Genomic DNA, 16,838 nt, shown 5'->3' on the forward strand with positions numbered 1-16,838 from the left:
ATACATAAACCAATAAATGAATAAATACATAAATAAATTAGTACATAAATGAATTAATTAATAAATAAGTACATAAAGAAATGAATGAATACATAAAATAATTAATTTTTATTTATGAAATTATTTATGTGTTTAAATATTTCATTATGTATTTAACGTTTTATTTATATATTTAAACATTTATTTAATTATTTAATTTTGAGTCATTTGGCCCTCCCTACCTGAGAACTGGATCGCTTAACAAGCAGGGGAGCCCGTGTCTAATAATCACAAGGTTTACTCCAGTGATTTTATTTTATGAAAGTCGGTAGGCTATAGACATATGCCTTAAAGTCTTTGCAGCTAAATACGTAAATGCATGCACACATAAATTGAAACTAGGGATGTTAACATTTTCATTTTCTTCAGTTTTTTTATTCAAAAACTATTGTAAAAATATGTATAACGTGATAAATTGGATTTGAAGAACAGATTTCAGATAATTAACTGTAATTTGAAGAATGCTCTTTCTGAAGTGTGATGATGTCGCAGCAGCGGTTTTCTCTGAAATAATCTAAAGTTGTAAAATATAGTGAAATGTCAAAGCCTTGATGTTAGTAATAGTAAGACGTAATCTTTAAACACAGACAACCACAATTTTCCTTTGACCACCCCTTTCCTTTTGACCCCAATCTCAAAGAATAATCCCTAATCTCATAATCCGCACTGTTGTCTGAGAGAAAGCAGACAGCCATTCAGAGCGAGTTTAACATGACATCCTTTACAAAGAGTGAGGAGGAGAGCCATGACAGTCACCAAAGGAAGGAATACGACAATCTCTGAGTGCTCGTGTGATCACTTTGCACTTTATTTTATTAATTTCGTCCCAGTACCAGTCCCAGATCGGTTTATTTTTAAAATGATTTTACTCAGTTATTATTTTACTTTTACGTTTTCTATTTAGAATAATTTAGTTTGTGATGTCGAGGTTTTGTGGCGCAAATTTTCCGTGATGTAAACTTTGTTCCAGTTCTCCCCCTTACCTTTAAAACCCATGAGAGGGCGCTATCGTCTGTCCACAAAGGCTGTAAAAAATATTACAGTGATGATTCACACATAACTGACTATTCTGTAATTATTTACTCACCCTCATGTTATTTGATACCTCTTAAAGTAGTATCATCTGTAGAAGATGTGGTTATGTGAAATGAAAGACCTCCATAGCTTAGTAAAAAAGATGCAATGAAAGTGAATGGTGGTTGTCATTATGCCTTTTACAAAGTACAAGTTTGGAACAACGACATAAACTGCTCTTTTACATCATTCTGTAGTAAGGGAATTTGTGTTTAACTAACCTTTCTGAATTCGTATCTCTCTAATAATCTCTAAAGATTATCTATCTATCTATCTATCTATCTATCTATCTATCTATCTATCTATCTATCTATCTATCTATCTATCTATCTATCTATCTATCTATCTATCTATTCAGCATTATATTAGTCACCTTGAGTTAGTGAAATTTTATTATTTGCAATCAGCATAGGTTTTATAGTTTTTTTTTTTTTTTTTTTAATTTTTTTTTATCCAGATCAACCCTCTGGTTCAGAGGAGGAAAATCTAGCACAGAAGAACCATCCTGCAGCCACAGATGAGATAGTGGAGTCTGATTATGAGTTTGACCACTTCTAGATTAAACCAGAAACTAGATCATAAATGGGAAACAATGGAAAGGGGAAACCAACAATGGATGAATACGCTGGACAGAAGCTGCAATAACTCGATGCTTTCAGAAAATGAGCAAGGTGCACGCCCTAAACAGCAGATTCAGACCAGCCAGAGAGCCACAAGGCCGAGCAATGAATAGAGGAATCAGATTACAAAGGGATGAAAGAGAAAAGAAAGGGATAAATAGATGCTGGGTGTCCCTCATCTTTTTTTGTTATTTGCTGGTAGCTTATCTGACTGTCCTGAAAGAACCACACCACTGTCACTCTGCAAACACAGGTGGATCCAGAGACGAAGAGAGAATAATAGAGGAGATGACTAGTGGATGATGTTAAATGAGAGAAGCCATGTTATAGATTTTATTCTAAGCACATACCTAAAATGGTTTCATTTTCCTAAAACAGTAAAGCATTTAATTTATCTAAATTCATGTATTAGTTATGTCATATAGGGAATGAAAGTGTTTAACCTGAATTCTTTGCCATTAGTTTAAATGTAGCAAGAGTTTGAGCGTTTTCTCATTCAGATGGGGAGCGTGGCCTGAAACGAGGGGCATGAGTGGGGGTTCGGGGGAAGAGGGGGTGCTACGGGAAGGAGTACAGGCCTGTCACTGCCTCTGAGTGATGGCTATTTGAACAGGCATATTTACCCGAGCCCTTGTGAAAGGAGACGGAGGGACACTAACGGAGACGCGCAGGCACAGACAGGCAATAAAGAGCTGGCCACTGTGTAAACAACATGGCCTGGTCTGTTCGGCCGCTGCCATGCCAACAGGGCAGCTTCCACTCTCCAGCCAATCACATGCCAGCTTTTTGACAAGTGGAACAAAACCTCCATCAGATGTTTAAAGCAGCCATTTGAATGCTTATGAAATAAAATATTATCTGCGTTTAGTTGATATGTTTTGGAAGTGACATGTCCATGTGGAGTGAAATGTTGTACTGGTTTAAACAGCATGTTGCCATTCTTGAGCATGCTGATTATTTTTATGACCTATGAATTTTTTTCTTTTAAGCATTGTTGCAACACATGCATGTTTAAAATGAACTTGCAAAAACAAAAAGGTGTGAAGCTTAAAAGGGCCAGAACATAATTATACAGTTTGAATTTAATTACATATATACATTTTTATTCATAAACTATAAATAACTTTATGGCATTATTTATTTAAGATTTATTACATTTATTATTTATTTTATTGCACACTAGTGTTCAAAGGTTTGGGGTCAGTAAGTGTTTTTAAAGAAGTCTATTGCTAAACAAGGCTGCATTTATTTTAATAATAATAATAAAAACGTTAAAAAGAGTGATATTGTGAAATATTAGTGCAATATAAAGTAACAGTTTTCTATTTTAATTTAAATGTGCTTAATAAACATTGTAATTATCAATATATTGCTTAATGTTGCTATGTATTTAAGATAAATGGAACTAATCAGAATAACTGAACTGAATTTGACAAACTTTTTCCCCAACCCCACCACACACACACACACACACAGTCTGCGTTCACAGCTGGCCAACTGATGACCTGCAGAACGCATCTTCACACCCTACAAATCCACATTCACACCCTTGTAATGCTAAGAACTGAATACACATAGCCAGACTCTTTAGATATTTAGAAAGCCATAGTCATCCATCATCAACATACAGCAGAATCTGCCGTGAGCCGATTTCTAAAGAAGGCAATAATCTGTGCAGGAATAGATCATAACCATGAAATCTTATGAACTCCTCATGTCTCGCCTTCTCTCTGAATCTCGGACACACACTGAGGCGTCTGTGGCTTCTGCTCAGATCGCTGTGGGTGTCCCTGTGTCCTATTGTTGAGAAGACACTGCTTTGGGGAGGTCCACCATTAAGACCAGTGTCTTCCTATTGTTCTCACACACTCAACACAACCCTGCTTACCCAGGAATCAAAGGTTAGGCTAGGAGTGGATGAAGGGGGTTGCAACCTTTCTTCTGCTAGCATTCAGCCCATGAGACACCAACTAGTCAAAATCACAAGCCATGTCTGGACACTAACCACTAACCTATCTTATATCATCAGTGAATCTGTCAGGTTTTTCCTGACTGTTTAGGGACATGTAAGTGTCATAAATAAGCATTTTTATTTAATTTTTCTCATTTACTTGTAAATAAATTTTTTATTCATTAATTTTATCATATCATTTCATTTTATTTGTAATTTATGTAGCATTTTTATTCCAAATTAATGCACTAGTAAAGTAATATACACAATCCCCTTATATACATTAATTTTATATTATTTCATTATTTGATAATATATAATACAATAGTATTTTTATTTATTTGTTTGCTTTTCTGCTTGTTTAGATACATGTTTGTGCCATTATTATCATTATTATTATTATTTGTAATTCATATACTGGTAAATTATTTATTTAATTATTTTATCATATGTTTTATGATAAAATAATTTTATTTATAACTTATTTTATTTGCCCATTAAAAGACATAAATGCCATAAATGTACATTTTTGTTTCCAACTCATACTCATAAATTAATATGCATAATCTTAATGTTCCTCTAATATTTATTTGGTACATATATGATTTTTATGCATTATTTATTCTTATTGTTTTGCTTGATTTTCTGCTTAGACATTTTCTAATTAAGTTTTATTTTTGTTAATCACATGCCAGAAATATGGATTTTTTTAAAACATATTTATAACTAAATGGATGTGCATAATATTCATCAATTTATTTTATATTTTATATTTTATATATCTATTTTTTCATAATTGTTAATAAAAATAATAAGTATTATTATTATTATATTATTTTTCAGGGTCTGCTCTGTTTTACACAAACTGTGCATTTTATTATATATTTTTAATTAGTTTCTAAAGATTCGTTCAGGTTAGTGTGAGGAATGTCAAGACAGGAAATGATGTTTATCTTTTACAATGTGAGCAGGACAATGCCTCTGTTGAGTTGATTCTTCCCCAAACACTCTCTTGAGGAATTTAAAAAATGCAGCAGTAAAAAATGTGGAAGCATGAAAGTCTGATTATAATCTTGAAACACACACCAAACAAATAATTAACACCTTTTGGAATGTTCAAATTTTTACTTGAGATTTACAGCAAGGAATTCACATATATATTTTCAAACACCTTCAATTCAATTGAATTCACTTGAAGCATTGCCACAGAATTAAAGAAATCCTTCAGCATCAGATAACAGATACTTCTCCAGCTATGAGATGTCCAGCTAATATATACAGCAATTATAAGTATCTAAACAGAAATGTATCCATTTTTAAAGCCCTTAATAGACTATAGGAGGTTAGTCAGGAGGAACTCAGAAGAGGAGCAGGACACATGTTAAATCCAGGGTAGTAAACCGAGTCTCCTGCATACGAGGTGAGGTTGGGATGGGAATTGGACTGGCAGTAAACTGGGTAGTTCACCGGAGTCTCGCAGTACTGGAAGTCCATAAGTCGCGGGACAGAAATGGAGTGTTGGGATGTAGGTTCACAGTGAAAGCTGGTTTCCATAGAGGCCGGCGGGACGGACTGCAGGCTGGGAGTGGACATTGTTGGGAATGGGACGTTAAGAGAGGGCAGGTGTGTTGAGATCTCTGGAGGCTGGGTAGGAAATAAAGTGTGTGAGGGCGTAAGGTGCTGATGAAGATGGGAAGGAGAAGGAGCTTTGGTTTCAGGATAGGACACTGGTAAAATGCTTGAATGATGTGTTGTGGTGTCACTTGGAGGAGGTACAGGTGATTTACAAGAAGAGTTGAGTGACTTGACCTCCACCTTTTTTTTCTTCCCTTTTGATTTTATAGGTTCTCCATCCAAATTGTTTGGCAACGTCGCCTTATGACACTTGAAGCGCTTCTGGCGACGCATGTAGCAGCCGTTTTCGAACATGTTGCCCGAGTCTGGGTGCAGGGCCCAGTACGAGCCTTTCCCTGGTGAGTCTGGTGATCTTGGTACACGCACGAAGCAGTCGTTGAATGACAGGGAATGGCGGATGGAGTTTTGCCATCTCTGTTGATTCTGTCTGTAATACGGAAAGAGCTGGCGGATCCAGTCGTAGATCTCGTTCAGTGTCAGTCTCTTGGCTGGCGACTGCTGGATTGCCATGCAGATAAGAGAGATGTAAGAATATGGTGGCTTGGCGTGGCTTAAGGTCCGTCTGTAGACTGATTTCAGTGCTGGAAACTCAGGTTCACTGGAGCTGCACTCAGCGTATCCTTTGGGGTTTGGTGGAGGCAGTATTCCCACTGGGCTTCCGAGTCTCCCGGTGTTTCCCGCAGCTGCTGAATCACACGGTGGGCCGTAACTCTGGTAGTGATGTCCTGGGGGGGAATATCCTCTGGTGCCCAACGGCTGGTTGTCTGCTCCATAATATACCTAAAAATATTAAAAATTAATAAATTGTCATTAAATTTGAGAATATTATTATTATTATTATTGTAATATGAGGGCCAGAGTCTAAAATAAACCAAGGCCTTGGGCCCCAAATCACACTGATAATGTGAAAAAATGCAGCCATTTTTGTTTCATCTGTTATTTAGTATTTTATATATTTAATAATATTCCATTAAAAGCAACTTGAATGTGTCACTAATATGATGGTTTTTTTCATTGACCAAATCAAAATCAGCTGGAATAGTATAGAGAGAGATATATCTAACAAAACGTCTCACCAATAATTTTAAATGTTTATTGTTATTGTCTTGTGCATTATTTAGATTTTACAATTAACAGCGATCAAATGTATTATAGTTAGTTTTCAAATAAAGTATTATAAAGAAATGTATACGTGGTTTATAAAATAGACATTTTAAATGCTTAAAACTAATTCTGAAAATATATTAAATTGTGTTCCAAAAAAAAAAAACGAAGCTTTTACAGATTGGAACGACATGGGGTTAAGTGATTAATGACAACATTTTAATTTTGGGATGGAGTATCCCTTTAATGTCTTTGTAGGATAGAGTTAAGAGTTTACTTGATTTTTGGTTTTGCCATATTTGGGTTATTAATATTAATATTAAACATATTTATATTCGGCATCTTGTGTGCATCTGTTGGACTCGTGAAAGTGACGATTATTACGAAAAAAACAGTAAAATAATCTACAACTTTTTCGGTTCCTAGCCTAAAATTATGTATAATTGTTATGGGAGTGTGCAGTAGAACCGAAATATGAATTTTGACGACGATGATGACTTGTATTGCTGACGTTGGCGTCCAATGATTCTTGTGTATCCCTTATTTCCAAACCAAACCTTGGCGCCTTAAATGGGTAACCCATGTAAATGTATTTTGACCACCCACCCAGCCGATAACCCCATTATCCGGCTAGCCCGGCTATTCTTCTCACCCTTGTTTTGTCTCTTTTTAAGTCACTCACCGTCGGCCTTTTTTCTATCTCAGGACAGAGGGATATTTGGGGGAGCGACTGATGTTTTCAGTTGTTCTTTTTTTCCACGATGAACAGGGCGTTCGTAATAACTCGGCCCTTTCAAGTCGGAACCCCGCTTTCGTGTTTCGGATTCCGAAACGCCCCTCTGGTTATGAGCCCGTGCTGGGCCGATTGTAAGGCATGCACGAGTGTCAAAGCGCGAGACATTCAACACAATCACAGAGTCAATCAATTAACTGCCGCGAGACCACACACATACAATCGCAGACACGCTGAAAACAGCTAGACACACAGACAAAAAGCTTCAAACGGCAAATGTCACCTGTTTCTGGACTATTATAATATTTTAAAAGGTTTTGTTCTGATCTGTTGTGTTTTAGCTGAAATTAGTGTTTGAATAAATTATAGGTGAGCAAAAAAAAAAAAAAAAAAAAAGGTTGAAGGTAACTTAGGCTAATCGTAATGTTAGCCTATAGTAAAATATTAGTTGCCACTGGTTTGGGGAATATATAAATATAACTAATTTAAATATTTAGGCAGTTTCTCCCTAAAACTGTGGGGGAAGAATATTTATTAAATATACTTTATTATAAATTATAAATGACAGGTAAATCGAATAAAATGTTTTCTCCCATGGGAACATACCTCGTTGGAATAAAATGAAATCCATTGATCGCCTCTCTCCCGTTTCACTTCGTCAATCATGTCTTCTGTTATTCAACTAAACAGACTAAGTATTTAATTAATTATGCAAAATGACAGAGTGAATTACAAGTAAAACGAGACTTAAATCTCAATGAGTATCACAGAGCATGCTGTGTAAACTGCTGTAGGTAAACTGCTGTAGGTGTCCAGTCAGGAATATTGGGAGTAATGAGCTGCTCCTCACAGACTTGAGTCCCATATATGAGCGAGCGCTGATCTCCCGCCCTCTGACCAGCGTCCTGCCCCCTGAACACTACACAGTACACACTAGGCTACTACACCGCTTCATTCACTCCATTGAGCAATTCAAAAACTTTATTGTCACAAAATGGCCAGTTATACCCACCTGAAAACCGAAAGAAAGTTGACAATTATGCCGTTTCGCAACATAAATATTCCGATTTGTTTATTTACGACAAACAATTTGAAAATGAGCCAGATTTAAATGATAGTTACCAAACATCATTATATTTCCATAAGAGTCAGACATCCAGACTTAAAACTGTGGCACGTGTGGTCTCAGAGAAATTCACTAAAATATAATGTCCTTGAAGACAAAAGTCTATGCCCGGGTCCCATGACGATAGGCCTAGATCAAAACGTGTTTAAACGACTTTAAGAAAACGTCCAAGATAACACTTTAACAAAATGGTCAGGATTTCTCTTGATAACGTAAAATTACAATGTTCTTTCTTTCTTTCTTTCTTCAACCTTTTTAGCATAATTCATGGTTTTGTTGTAGGCTACCATTAACTAAGACTATGGCCATATGGAATAATCAGTAGCAAAAAATGAAATAACATAGTTATTGACAAAAATGCTTATTCTAGGCCTAGACCAGCATATTATCATCTAAATAAAATGAGTTTTTATGGTTAATACAAATTCTCAAATACATCTATTAATTATTTGTGACAAATTGATCACAACTAATGTTTTCGTACGATTAGAAAAGAATCAGCTCTTCTTGGAGGTGAATGCTCCTGAAAATTAAGTCAAATATTGCCCCTTAATTTTCATTTTAAAATTAATTTTAAATTGTATTTCTGACATTGATATGAAATAAATACCATTGAGCTAAAATATATTCATGTGCATCTCTTTTTTTTCAGTCTGTAAAGTTGGTATTGTGTCTCATTCAGTGGTCACAACTCGCCCCTCTCCCTTTTTCTCCCTCCACATCTCAGTCCTCTCCATTGTGGGAGACAGCTGTTTGGCGGATTGGGGGTGTTGGGTGTCATTTTTATTGATGGAAAGCAAACATTTACTCTGTGTGCCATTTAAAAGCACCACCCTCATCTGCCTGCCAGTTCAGCTCAGCCAGAGGCCTCAAGAAACACTCCTGCTCTAATACAACAGACATAACGAGTTGTGTATTCATATTGACAAAGGAGAAACCAAAATATTCATACCATCCTCAAAACTTGGAAATGTCAGTTTTGAAAAACAAAACTGGTGTATCTAGTGCTAAGTGCCTCCTGCATTTGATGAAATGTTTTTAAAAACAAGACAATTAATTATATCCTATTCAGGCCTTCCCAAGGTGTGAGAAATGGCAAGAACTTACTGATTAAATCACCAACTGGGCATTAACACAAGAATATTTAAAGACTCATTCCCTCATAAAAATATTGGCGCTTTCATTAAACCTTTTTGTTTAAATGGTTCCATAAAGAACCTTTAACATCTGAAGAACCTTTCTGTTTCACAAACGGTTCTTTGTGGTGAAAGAAGGTTCTTCAAATGACAAAAGGTAAAAAAATAATGGTTCTTTAAAGAACATTTGACTGAATGATTTGTTGTGGAACCAACAATGGTTCTTCTATGGCATTGCTGTGAACAAGCTTTTAAAAGCACCTTTATATTTAAGAGTGTTCTTAAGTTTCTTAAAGATTAAATCAAGTCTGAGGCTAAATACATCAAGTGAGCATTGCACTGTTCTCTTTGATATGTGTTGGTACCAAAAATATAAAAACACCAGGAAACAAAGATAACCTGATTTAGTTAAAATATTTTATGATTAAACTTTTATTGATTAAACTGCAAGATGTTTGATTTTGATAATTTAGAGCCCCAGTCTAGATTAAAATGTTGCTGCAAATCAATAGTTTGCACGAAAACCTAAATAACTAAGCCTAAATTCAAATAAAGAAATAAATAAAGCCTGCCAGACGGTTTCCATTAGATTGTTTTTTATTTCATGGAAATACAACATAATTATAATTCCTGTTCAGAACAATTTGTTGTACATTCTATTATTCTCTCCTTTTTTTTTTTTTTTGTATTTCAAAACATGATCACTTGTACAACAATATGAACAAAAATCTCATGTCACAAACAGATCCATGATGACAATAAATTACACCTGTCATGCTTTGAGATTTTAAAACAGCACGTCCTTAATGTCAAAACATTTTTTATTCCATCATCGTTCACATATTAACCCTTCCAAGAGCAAGAAAAATCAACTTGTATGCATAAATAGGTTACTGGAAAATTCCCATTTAATTCAACAGTTATTTAAAAACTGATTAAAATCAATCTGAAAACTCCAGGAAAAAAGGAAACAACAGAATATGATGAGCATTCATGAGGTTACATTTACAACAGCCACATAAATTACAAAACTGAACAGAACGCTGGCCATTCTGCGTAACACTGCTGAAGCAAAGGGCCTGTAAAGGTAAATACTGAAATATAGGAAATGTCAACATTTTAAATTTTATCTTTAATATTTCTGGAAATTTTAGCAAGCATGATAATCGAAACAGCAGATGTCCAATATTTTTGCTTTTTGTCCATTATTGGTTAAGGTAATGCAGTATCCTCACTGCTGTCTGTTACAGTAAGAAATGTCACCACAGCACAAATCCAGTTATTAGAACTTCAGAACGGTAAACTGCTTCACTAGTTTACATATGATTATTGTGCATAAAATCGCCCAAATCAATAGTTTAAAGACTGAGATTAAACTGACAGAAAAGATAAGTGAGGTTACTTTTCAACAGTTGAGGCAAATACTGATACCAGTTAAGTACCAAAAAAAATGTCAACAAGTATTAAACGCAATTCTCGACCGCAACATTTACAATGATGGATGTTACAAATGCAAATATCTGTAAACCAGTGCTTTAATGCAATAAAGAGAACGCTATAAACAATTTTGAGCATAAAAGAATTAGAAATAGGAGAAATTATTAAGGACATTTGTGTCCATATTTGTCAACAACTCAACATACTCTTGCTTTTTGGTCTGTATATTACAGTACAAACTATATTAGGATATATGGCATTTGTGAAGTACATGCAAATACTATTATAAATGAAATCTGTATGGGCATTGTTAAAAACAAAACAAAAAAAAACCTGACATCAGTCATGTTTTCTTTTAATACTTATTAATAATCAAAGTAATTTATATTTACTTTTTTTTTTCTTTTTTTTTTACTAGAACTTAACATTTGTTAGAACTTCCTCTGGTGACCTGGAAATATTTTAGGCAGTCCTTAATCTCTCAAACTGGTTCACTTCAAATGTGAAACAGATAGTGAGTGTTGATATTCATAAGGGTTAGATAACAGCTGGGGCAGACTGAGAAATCTACTGTGATTTTTAACCATGTGGCGAGACTGGAGGTTCGTCTCTTATTTAAATAAAGCCGAGGCAGTCCTGAAAGCTCTAAGGCCCTGTACACTTACATATGAGACCAATGTTACACCAGAGGAAGAATAGGATCGCTGGAAGTCAAATAAAGTTGGTTTAACATGTGGTGGCCAGAGACTGATGTATAGGAGGCTGGAAACAGCGAACATGCTCCACAGTAGAACTGTCTGTCTCCACAGCCTTCATGTACTTGTTGAGGATGGCAAAGATCTCGTTGTTGAGAATCTGATACTTTCTGATGCGGTCTGCCATCTTTTTCAGGGGCTGAAAGTTACGTGAAAAAACATTAAATACGGAAGCCCATATCTACTTACTCTAATCTTCAGTGTCACATGATCATTCAGAAATCATGGTAAAATGCTGATTTGCTGCTCAAGAAACATTACTGACCTCAAACTTTTTAAGAGTTTCCTGCAATGATTTGTCATTTTTAAATAGTTCATGTCTATACGAAATCAGGAACTTACCACATTCTTAATGATCTCATCTTTGCCGTCCTGCCTCTGGACCTTCAGCAAGTGGTAGCAGAAATCGAAGAGGTCAAAGCGACGTTGTTGTCCTAATAGCACAATAATGGCACATCCAGCCCAGTTCAGACCATCACCGAAGCACTGCCTGAACACAAAATGCCCAAAAACATTCATAAATCGAAATCAAGTGCTCGCTTGCTATTTTTTATGTAAATTACAAACTATTCCGAAAATTCAAGCTGAATGTATATGCATACTCTGCAGTGAACTCGTGCGTGCCCACAGGGATGCAGTACACAAACTGCATGGCGCTCCAGAGGCGGTGGAACTCCATGCACTCGTCCACATGCATGACGCCATTGGTGGGGGGAGGGCCTCGCCACACGCTGTCCTGAAGGAAGCTGCGAATGCGCGTCAGGATGACTTCAAACATGGACAGACCACAGCACAGACGCTCCTTCGTCAGCAGGTCTCCCTCTCGAGCTATTGCAATTTGCTAATAAAAGGCAATTAAAAAACAAAACCAAATCAACCAATCATCTACACCACTGAAGGCATAAACAGTCTAAATCCAGTGGTTACAGAAAACAATCCCCCATCTTTAAAAGAATCAAGTCCTGAAATGAAGATGGACAGCTGTATTTACTCAGTGCAACTTATAACATCCAAGTGTAAGATAGAACACCAACATGTCAGAAAAAATAAAAAAAACAGAATCGCTGAGTGGGAAAAAGGATCACTCCCTCCTAAAAATGACCTATAAACTCTATCAGGTGTAGCTAATGACCTTCTCAATGGCACACAAAGCCAACTGACTTTCAACTGTGATCAGTTGTGCTAATTTTGATTTGCTCAGCGTGAAAAGAGCTTTCCTGGAGCATTTCAGTCCTCGGTAGCACAACCGAAGCACTGTCAAAAAGAGCTCTGGGATAAAGTTAAGTCAAAAAATTCAAAGGCTTTATCAATGCCTAAAAACACAGTGAAGTCTATTATTAAGAAGTGGAAGGTATTTGGTACAACACAGACCCTCCCCGGACCAGGACGCTACTTTAAACTGTATGAAAGAGCCAGTCTACTTTACTGAAATAAATGTATTATTCTATTTAGCAAAAATACATTAAACTGATCAAATGCAATGGCGAAGACATTTACAATGTTGCAAAATATTTCTATATAGGAAAAAAAAAAAGATTGTGCTACATATTGTGTTAGTGACAAATGCAACGATTGGCTCACCTGTGGGGTCCCAAGTCTCTCAATGAGGGGCACCAGGTGAAGAGGAGCATACTTTGCCTCCAGCCTCTTCATCCTCACCTCAAGTCGCTCCCCCTCTGTAAACATACATAATTAAATGAAGATTTCAGCAGGCATAAAACTGAACTCATATAAAGATTTCTTAATCAGAATGCAATTATGAGAAACATGATCTTGTAGTTTTTAAATGTGATTTTTTTCACCTTTTATGTAGACTCTTGGGAGGATGTTCTGGAATGGTGCTGCATGAAGTAAGTCACAAACCTCTTCCTGTGACTGAGGTCAAACAAACAAAACAAAAAACATGACGAGGCATGAATGAAAAATGCTTCATCACACTGCAAAATGAAATCTGAATCAAGCTTTACATACAAACATCAGACACACACACACACACACATATCAGTGTAAAAATGGGTTAGTTGTAATATATATGAAAATGTAACAGTCCTAACCATGATGATATTTAAGAACTGATGTTGACTGAGAAGCTCGGAATAATGGTAACTGATTATACCAAATATAGTACTGATAAAAGGATCTCATCCAAAAATCTGATCACAAATAGCACTTTCTGATTCAAAAAAAAAAAAAAAAAAACTTGAAACAAGTTCAAAACATTTCCTTTAAATTGCTTGCTTTGAACAGCATTTCTATTATTATGTATCGTCTCATATCTATTAGATATTTGTATTTAGATACATTTATAAAATTAATATATAATATGCATATTTCTGTGAGAATTATGATTGTTTTTTTGCAATAAAAGGTTATACTATTTGTTGAAGATATTTTGGTTACCCTATTAAAGGGTGTAATATTCTTTATTTTATTAATTTAACATACTTTTTTTTAAGTTGGTCTATGCATGCATGCAGATTGTCCTCAGTTGTTGTGACATGCCCTACTTTTTTGATCAACATTTAAGACATTAACTTAAAAAATAAAATAAAAAATGTATTGAGACTTGTGTGCTCTATGTTTCAGTCTGCTGTACCTCATCTTGCTGTTTTTAACACAAAAATGGGTCATGTGATTGCCCAATCCAAACTGTAGATCACAAAACGGCATTTTGGACATCACTAACTATCAATATGCATTCTATTAAACCTCTACATCAACATTTACTAATATAAACCCAGAAAGATATAAAATATGGGATAAATTAATTACTATTGCGGCAGTTGGTGTAAACCCTAAATTAAATGTAATGTGGAAAGTTCAAGGTCTCATGGCATTGACCTTCAAATCAATGAGGCACACAAATCTGAGCAAAAATGACTTCATTCACAATAATAAAACAAGCACTGAACAACACCTAAACAAGAAGAGAGATGACCAGAAGAGCACCCTGACAGAAACAATGTTAATGAGAGATCAGCGTGCAATGATCATTCGACATTCACTATGCTTCAGAGAGAGAGAGAGAGAGAGAGAGACCCAAACAGGAACACGAGAGAAACAGGCATCAGAGGAGTTACAGTCAGAAGAAGAGTGTATGGAAGCAGATGTGCACCAGTACGGGACGTCACAGGCAGCCAGAGAGGAGTCGTGACTGCCATGAAAGCAAGGAAGACTTCCTTTAGAGGAATTGATCCTAAATAAGCCTCTTAATATTAAGCCACTGGGCACGTGCAGAAACGTCATGAAAGTGCCAGACGTTCACATCTCCGTATTACATTTAAAGTTTTATTCTCTCGTCTTGGTGACACTGGCATCCTTGAATCCATGGCAGAACACGGCACAAAAGTGACTTAAGAAAAAGTATAAAAACCAGGAAGAGTGTGTGCTCAGTCAGTTTGTGGTTTGGTTATGTATGAGGCCTAATTCCTTACCACCTGTAGTTGTTGCCAGCGTGTAATGAGAAATAAAGTTGCTTTTTAGGGGCAGATGGCAGCAGTGTCCTCCACCCACACACTCATTAATATACACACAGTAATTCATTAATATTCACATCCAGAAATGCACACATAATAGCATACACATCAGCGTACAAATTCAAATCTGCCTCTTTATGCAGCTCATTTGCAAAGCCAGACTGAGTCATGTCAGGATTGAGCCTTGAAATTTGGTGTGTCAACAGGATGCTTTCATTATAAAAAAAAAAACTAATTCTTCAAAGCAAATCATACTTATTCAGAAGAAAACAAAGGCATTTTATAAAAGATCAGACCTGCCAACCTTGACAAAGAATGAAGAGAACAGCAATAGTGCAAAGCTTCATATTATTTTGCACTATTTTGCTTTGCACCTTATTTCCTCTTATACACCACCACATCATGAAGAAAACAATGCAATAATTTATAGTTGAGACAGGGATAACCCATCAGCCTTAAAATGTGGATTTGCAGTCAATTTTAGCATAAGGCAACAAGGAAAACTAAACTCTGCTTTAAACACCCTCATTGGCCATAAAGGTTGCACCAGATTTTGTGTAATCTTACTAGTGTACTTTGATGTCAAAATGCGTACCTATTACACGAAATGTGTACAGGTTGGCAGGTCTGAAAGATTAAAGCTAAAATAGAAATCTCAGCTTAGAAATCAGCTTTGGAGATGAGGTTTTAGATTTATTGATTAGGACTAAGTCATGCAAATAGGAAAATTAATTCAGAGGGGTCTCACCAGAGCTTGCTCGATGAGCAGACAAAAGAGGATGGCGTTGCCCACCTCTCTCAGACTCTGAAACACATCGGTCTTGAGCTCAGCATACTCAATGATGTCTTCAGCTGATGGTGGAAGAACTCCAAGATGCCTGACAAATGGTCCACATTACATAACTTAAAATCCAGGCTAGGAATTGACATTCATATCCTTAAAGGGTTAGTTCACCCAAAAATCTAAATAATGTCATTAATGATTACTCCGGGATATTGGTTTGTTTGAACTCAGAGGGAGTGTGAGCCACATTAAAAAAGTTAACAGCTTAAGTCATTTGTGGATTAATGCGTAATTGGAGACGCAAACCGTTTAAAAACGATTTCAGTTCGATTTAGTGAACTGGTTCAAAAAAGATCCGGTTACATCAAATGATTCGTTCACGAACTGGATATCATTACACTGCAGTGGTTTTGAACTCTCTCACAACAGACACAGAAGAGAAGACAATGCTGAATAAAGTCTATGCTATTTTTTGACCAAAATGTATTTTCGATGCTTCAAAAAATTCGATCTGACCCTCTGATGTCACATGGACTACTTTGATGATGTTTTTCTTACCTTTCTGGACATGAACAGTTATACCATACACACAGCTTCAATGGAGGGACTGAGAGCTCTCGGACTAAATCTAAAATATCTTAAAAATTGTGTTCCAAAGATGAACGGAGGTCTCACGGTTTGGAACGACATGAGGGTAAGTTATTAATGACATCATTTTGATTATTTGGTGAACTAACCCTTTAAGTTACTGCCTTCTTCACTTTAATGAGCTATAAAATGTTTTACAAAGTGTTATACAAATCGTTTTAATTCATACATTATACTAAATTAACAAATTCAATCGACAGCTCTAATAGAATTCAATTTACATTCATGCATTTGGTAGTCATTTGTATACATTTTGAGGCTTGAGAGCAATATATAATATATATATATATATATTACACACACATATATACATATACATA

General features: G+C 35.8%; 1 protein-coding gene and 1 pseudogene across 1 annotated transcript; both read right to left on the bottom strand.

Annotated features, from left to right (window-relative positions):
- Nucleotides 1–4,796: 4,796 nt before the first annotated feature.
- Nucleotides 4,797–8,005, bottom strand: LOC113057909 (forkhead box protein A4-like). Its single transcript, XM_026225502.1, has 2 exons — nucleotides 7,763–8,005; nucleotides 4,797–6,099 (listed from the first exon to the last, which is right to left on the bottom strand). The coding sequence occupies exons 1-2, from the start codon at nucleotides 7,820–7,822 to the stop codon at nucleotides 5,032–5,034; spliced, it is 1,128 nt and encodes a 375-aa protein (XP_026081287.1). The 5' UTR covers nucleotides 7,823–8,005; the 3' UTR covers nucleotides 4,797–5,031.
- Nucleotides 8,006–9,997: 1,992 nt separating this feature from the next.
- LOC113057910 (cytoplasmic FMR1-interacting protein 2-like) lies at nucleotides 9,998–16,031 on the bottom strand (annotated as a pseudogene).
- Between the last annotated feature and the right edge of the window lie 807 nt (nucleotides 16,032–16,838).

This window comes from Carassius auratus, chromosome 39 (assembly GCF_003368295.1).
Source record: "Carassius auratus strain Wakin chromosome 39, ASM336829v1, whole genome shotgun sequence".
Lineage (NCBI taxonomy): Eukaryota > Metazoa > Chordata > Actinopteri > Cypriniformes > Cyprinidae > Carassius > Carassius auratus.

What these genes read in the sequence shown, in the direction of transcription:
- LOC113057909 (XM_026225502.1), bottom strand. Translation starts at nt 7,822, where the DNA reads ATGATTGACGAAGTGAAACGGGAGAGAGGCGATCAATGGATTTCATTT. An exon ending in TTTCATTTTATTCCAACGAG is followed by an intron (nt 6,100 to 7,762) that starts GTATGTTCCCAT and finishes TAATATTTTTAG; the next exon opens with GTATATTATGGAGCAGACAA.